This window comes from Pteronotus mesoamericanus, unplaced genomic scaffold (assembly GCF_021234165.1).
Source record: "Pteronotus mesoamericanus isolate MK-2021 breed Mesoamerican mustached bat unplaced genomic scaffold, CSHL_Meso_final contig_291, whole genome shotgun sequence".
NCBI lineage: Eukaryota > Metazoa > Chordata > Mammalia > Chiroptera > Mormoopidae > Pteronotus > Pteronotus mesoamericanus.
In genome coordinates, this window is record NW_026555124.1 from 509,408 (window position 1) to 515,407 (window position 6,000).

At 34.0% G+C, this 6,000-nt stretch overlaps 1 protein-coding gene across 5 annotated transcripts in view; it reads left to right on the top strand.

Annotated features, from left to right (window-relative positions):
- Nucleotides 1-4,684, top strand: part of PUS10 (pseudouridine synthase 10) — a 59,113-nt gene extending 54,429 nt beyond the window's left edge. For 4 of the 5 annotated variants that reach the window (XM_054575408.1, XM_054575409.1, XM_054575411.1 and 1 more), the window contains exon 17: nt 1,287-1,520. In XM_054575408.1, the coding sequence (XP_054431383.1) occupies nt 1,287-1,509 (223 nt within the window). In that variant the 3' untranslated portion in view covers nt 1,510-1,520. Of the gene's footprint in view, nt 1-1,286; nt 1,521-3,209 lie in introns of those variants that run through there. The other variant, XM_054575412.1, reaches the window with a different exon arrangement.
- Nucleotides 4,685-6,000: the final 1,316 nt, after the last annotated feature.

Consider the following 6,000-nt stretch of genomic DNA (forward strand, 5'->3'; position numbering starts at 1 on the left):
TAATCCTCTTGCTAATGACATTTACTAAACAACTAGAACTTGGGTCCTCTGATAATCCTTCTGAACGGTATTCATCAGACAAAATTGTCTTATTGTCCCTCCCATCCTATGCCACTGTGCCACTGGGTCATGTTACAAGGAAAGCCGTCACTGAGGTCACTCAGTAGGACTGGAAACCTATCATCTGGCAGATACTGGCTGCTATTGCTGAAAAGTGGGACTAGAAAGATGTCAAAATGCAAGTTGTGGCAAAGAAAAAATAGCTGAGATTTAAAAAATGTATATATTTTATATATATTTATATATAAGTATATATAAATATACTTATATATGTATATAACACTTATATATAAATAATATATAAATTATATTATATATAAATATATTGTATTATAAATATAATGTATATTTTTGGCCAAATATAAATATATAAATATATTTGGCCAAAAAGTCCATTTAGTTTTTTCCATAAAGTAAAAGACACATTTTCCATTTTCACCAGTAACTTTATTGATTTGGATATTTTGTGTATGTCGGCCATCTCCTGGTGGTAGAGCATTGATTGTTCTCAGTTAATGTCTTGATTTGATTGCTATCAGCTTCAGCTGGCTTACCTCACTGTGGAAGCATCATCCAGAGAGAAATCACCAGCACAAAACCTCGCAAACCACTTTAGACACGCTCGCTCAGTCACAGCACCTTTTCCATACACTGCACAAATCCTTTTTTTGTGTTTTTCAGTTGTGTTTTTACCTTTCTTGAAATAAGAAAGCATAATATGCCAAAAATGTTGCGGATCTTCTTCCATCTTCAATATTAAAATGACTGCACAAATATTCACCAATTTTGATAAGTTTTTTTAAAAATGCACGCTATGACAGCTGTCAAAATTGAATAAAGTTAAAAACAACTAAGCACTACTAGAGCTATCTTACGGAAAAAAAAAAATGAACTTTTTGGTCAACCTAATATATATATATCATTTCTTTATAGTTTATTTTGAAAATCCATACCCAAACCTTGGCGTTTGGAGATGAGAGAAAAGGAAATGATGATTTTTGGTAAGTTTGATGTAAACACAAGTCCCAGGTCCTGACCTTGGCTGGCAGGCTGGTAAGAACCAGTTTGCTGTAGCCTATTTTCTAAAACACACGTCACAAGTCACAGATCAGAAATAACCTCTCTTTTGTAATATTTCTAATTTTGTTATTTCTCTTTCACGTATCAAATCTCACCAAACAATTAGTATTGCGTGGCTATGATATTTTTCCTTAAACAAACCCCAGCTACATTAAAGAGTTTGTACATGGAGACTTTGGGAGAACCAAGCCAAACATTGGCTCTCTGATGAATGTGACTGCAGACATTCTTGAGCTGGATGTTGAGGTAAACAATTTCATTGTGGAAATGCCCATTTGCACCTGGAATTCAAAGTTACGGTTTTTTGGCATTAAGCCAAATAGTACTACTCCCCTTAAGAGGTGTTTGAAAATTGTCAAAATCTTATAGTAGCATTATGTTGAAGGGAGGATCTATCTTGGAATTTTTATATCTTGGGAAAAAACAAGGTCTTATTTATGATCCTTGCAAATATATAGCTCATTTATAAATTGTTCTTCACATATGGCATGAGATCTAAACCCTTAAAGCAAGTAAGTGCCCTTTTTATGTCCTTTGGACTCTGTAGTTCATTCCCACACTGAATTTGCCATATAGGAAATTTAAAGCAGCCTACTCAGAAATGTATATTCAAGACAGGTAGAAAATGCAATGAGTCAATGGTTATTAATCAGAGCAGTTCTGTGGACCCCTAGCATGTGGTCTAAATTCTCCACTCTTATCATCTGAATTGGAGCAAGGTTAAATTCGAAAGTAATTAGAAGAATGGATGGAATGGATCTTTCAGCAAGTTCTCCATAAATATTTTTCTCATTTGAACATCAGTAGGTATTGAGTCACAAGATATGCTCCCATTAGGAATAGAGTCCCTCCTCACCCCCACCACAAAAATTTTAGGAGAGGCTGACATTTTGTACTTGGGAATTGCACCTGTTATAAAAAGAAGTGGCTATAGTTAGTGTAAAAGCAGCTGTGGTATTCCAGCGATCACTGGAACAGTATTACCTCACCAGCAGTTCTGCTGAGAGCTTTCAGATGAGATCTTACACAGCTCAGCCAGTGATAGCATCTTCAGGGTTGCAGGTGGCCTCCTCAGGGAGAGTATCATTTGGACGAAGACACCCTTCAGTTAAAGAAAACCTCAGTTGTGTTTGTCTTCTTTACCGTATTTCTTAATACAGTTTAGGAACGTCAGAGTCACAGGCCAGTGTTTCTCAGACCTGATTACCCATTAGAATCTCTTGTAGAGCTTTTTCAACAGTACAACATGCCTACCCTCCCCTGCCCCCAACCCATACTAAGGTTTAGTTTTCAGGCTTGAGAAACCACCCATTAACTTATATGTGGGTGTTAGGTACATGGCTATATTCTGAAACAGAACCAAAATATTTTCTTGGAATTTATAAAAGATACACACGTACATATGCAATAGTTACTTGGGCTTTTGTAATAAGATTTTTCTGAATCTGGTATGTGAGGTGACTCACTGATCAACTTAAAAATTCTAGTTTTAAACTTTACATCTCAAACAACATGGTACAGTGTATTTAAAAAAAAAACAACTTTCTCTTAAATTAAGCCTTCCAGGGTGGTTAAGATGAGGTGCAATTTCATACTTCTAAGCCCTGGCATGTGGCACAAAATAGTCTGGTACTGTAATTTCATTAGGTTTTGTTTTAGAAGAACTACACCAGGGTGAGTAGAAATATGGGAAAATGAAAATGATCGGACGAATAGAAGTTGCTGAGATTTCAGAGGGAAAGTTGGTGTTGCCACCTGAATGTCTGCTACTTTAACCATAAAGAACATTAAAAGTTTTTACATGTACTCTAGTCTCTTATCAGTCGAAAGGCACAATTAATAACCAGCCGAGTAACCAAACACTCAATAAATTCAGCAACAGACTGCAGGCCCAAGAATCCCAAACTCCAGAATTGGATTTAGAATGTTAAATTGTATTCATTGCCTCTTTTCTTCAAATATGGTTTCTTCTGTGATGGTATATTGTAAGTATTAAATTTATACAGCATTATCAGCAAATGCTTCCTAGAACAGTACTATGTTTTAATGACTTGTTTTCTTTCTTCTAGTCTGTAGATGTAGACTGGCCCCCTGCTCTGGATGACTAGCTTTCAAATTTGGAAACAGTAGGGTTTTCGTGACACGATGTGGACGTCTGTTCAGCATACACTGTAAAATGGCTGTTTACTCACCATAGCGGTGTCTTGGAAACTGTTTGGATCATGTTGATCTATTTATTTTTAAACTTGTAACATCTCAGGATCCGCATACAGTATGTGTATATTGTGCTTTTCATTGTTCTAAGGATGTCTTATGATTTTTCTTGTTCCTTCTCCAAACCCCACGAGCCAAACTATGAATAATGAAACCATTTGCTATCTTAATTCTTTCATTTAGAGAGGTACACAAACAGGATACATTCTTGGATAATCTTAAGCTGTAATTTCTTCCGCAAAACTTCCCTTCACAAGAGAAGTACCACCTTTAAAATCATGTTCTAAATTTTTTTAATGATGTTAATAAGCTATACCTATATTTATGCAGCACAGTATCTTATAATAAGATATCAAATGCAAATCTGACACCATTAATGTTTTCCCCAGTAAGCTTCTAGCAAGCTATTACCAATAGAAGTACTTCTGGTATGATTTATCACAAATGCTGATGGCTTCAAGTTACTATTTTGACAATCTAAAATTGTCAATGCCTTTCCTGGGAGGGAAAGTAAAACCTTAGGAATCGAGGCATACCATGGTAAGAGACTTTAATAAATCTTTTAAATAAGTAGATACAAGTGCCTTCAATAACTTCAATGCCAGGGATAAGATTTTGAAAAATTGAGATTGCCAAACAAAGGCGAGCTGATACTATTCCGGAGTGCTTCAACGTATTATCTAACCTCAAACATCCTCATCAGGTAGACAGGATACCATCATCACCATTTTATAAATATGAAAACCAAAGAATAGAAGTTAAATGATTTAGCCAAAATTGTTAGTTACTTTCATATCTAAGACTAGAACTTAACTTTCCTGGTCTGTAGGTCCTTTCTGATAAACTTTATTATTTAGTACATACTGTATGAAGGCGGTAATTGAGGATGTCATTTACATGCACCTAACCATGAGAATTGACTTTTGGAATTTACATGCCAAATCAAGAAGCTTACCCAAAAATAGCCCAAGTATATTTCATATGATCTCACATGATTACCATTTGTTAGTAAGTTAATCATCAGTTGGCACTATGAAGAGGAAAAAGATTAAATTAGCAAAATCTGAAGAAAATGTCTGAGTCATTAAAATTTTCAGAAAGGAATCTCATTAAAATTTCACACTGATTCCTGTCACCCTGATCCAACTATCTGAGCTTATTTTAGAACATGTGTGACTTGGATAGTATTGGATCACTGTTTCCTTCTGTACATTAAACATAATTCATAAATACTACAATGTATTATTCACTACAGAAATCAGGAAAATGGTTTAATTGACATGAAATTCATTATGTGAATAATAGCAACAATTTTTTTCACTCTTTTCAATGCCAGAAAATGAAAAAAGATAATAAAAATTAACTTGTGATAAAAAGATAAGTACTTTTGTGTGAATGTTTCTTGGTTTCTGGGGAAATTTCGCTGCAAGAGATTTAAGAACCTCCTTAGCCAGCTTAAATGAGAAGACTTCTATTTCTTAAATTTCTTTCCCTGCGGTTATGCAAAATTTCAAGAAAAGAATAAACTTTAGTACTTATACCAAATGTTCATGGGATTATGAGTCACAAATTAATGCAGACCTTTGTTTATGCAGAACTCATAACATTAAGTAATTAAAGTATTATAGTTTCACTTTTGCCTATATAAAAACATTTAAAAATTAGTTTTGTGATCTCTTCCAGCTTTTTTAAAATTAAGTCTTTTAAATAACAAACACTTACAGAAAGGGTCATTTGTACTTCTTAACATCTCTGTCCCAGACATAGTCTGTGTTTTAGTTCAGGAAAAATACCAACTCTAAATACCTGGGAAAGTAAAAATAAATAAATAGAAGTTGGGAAAATGAAAAATTTCCTAAATAACTGGTTACATTTGCAAATTATGAAAAATAAAGTTAAAAGTTAAATCTCCATTTCCAAAGAGAAAAACATCTTACTTAGGTATGTATTTTCTTTTGGAGCTTTATTCTTTGATTTTTAAGTCCACATAAGAGAGTGAACTTTGATATGAGTTTTTCTGAGTTGATTTTTTTCAGGTGGTACCCTTTTTTATTATATTTATTTTTTTCATTTTGAAATAATTTCAAGTTTTGCAAGAAAAATGCAAAGAAACTTTTTTCCCCCTGAACCATTGAGCCAGCGATGGTCTATCACCCTGAATACAATTAGTGTGTAATTCCTACAAACATGGTCATTGTTCTACTTCATTCACCATAATGTAACTATCAAGATCAGAAATTAACCAGATATTACATAATCAAGGGATTACACTTTGCATTTAGTTGTCTCTTTAGTCTCCACCAATCTGAAACAGTTCGTTTTCCTCGACTTTCATTACTTTAACACTTTGATGATTTCAGTCTAGCTATTTTGTAGCTTGTTCCTCAATTAGTTTGCCTGGTATTTAATAGATTCAGGCTGTACCACTCTAGCAAGAATAACACAAAAGAGATGGTATCTTCTTATTACATCTGATTTACCAAGTGTCACGCAATTTTAATTTGTGCTTTTGCCAATGATTAGGCTTTCATCAGTTAATAAAGGTAATTATCTGCCAAGCCCTTCCACTCTTTTTTCCCTTTGATTAATAAATGTAGAGACCATCCAACTTTCACTTACTAGTATTAGCATTCATTGAAGATTTTC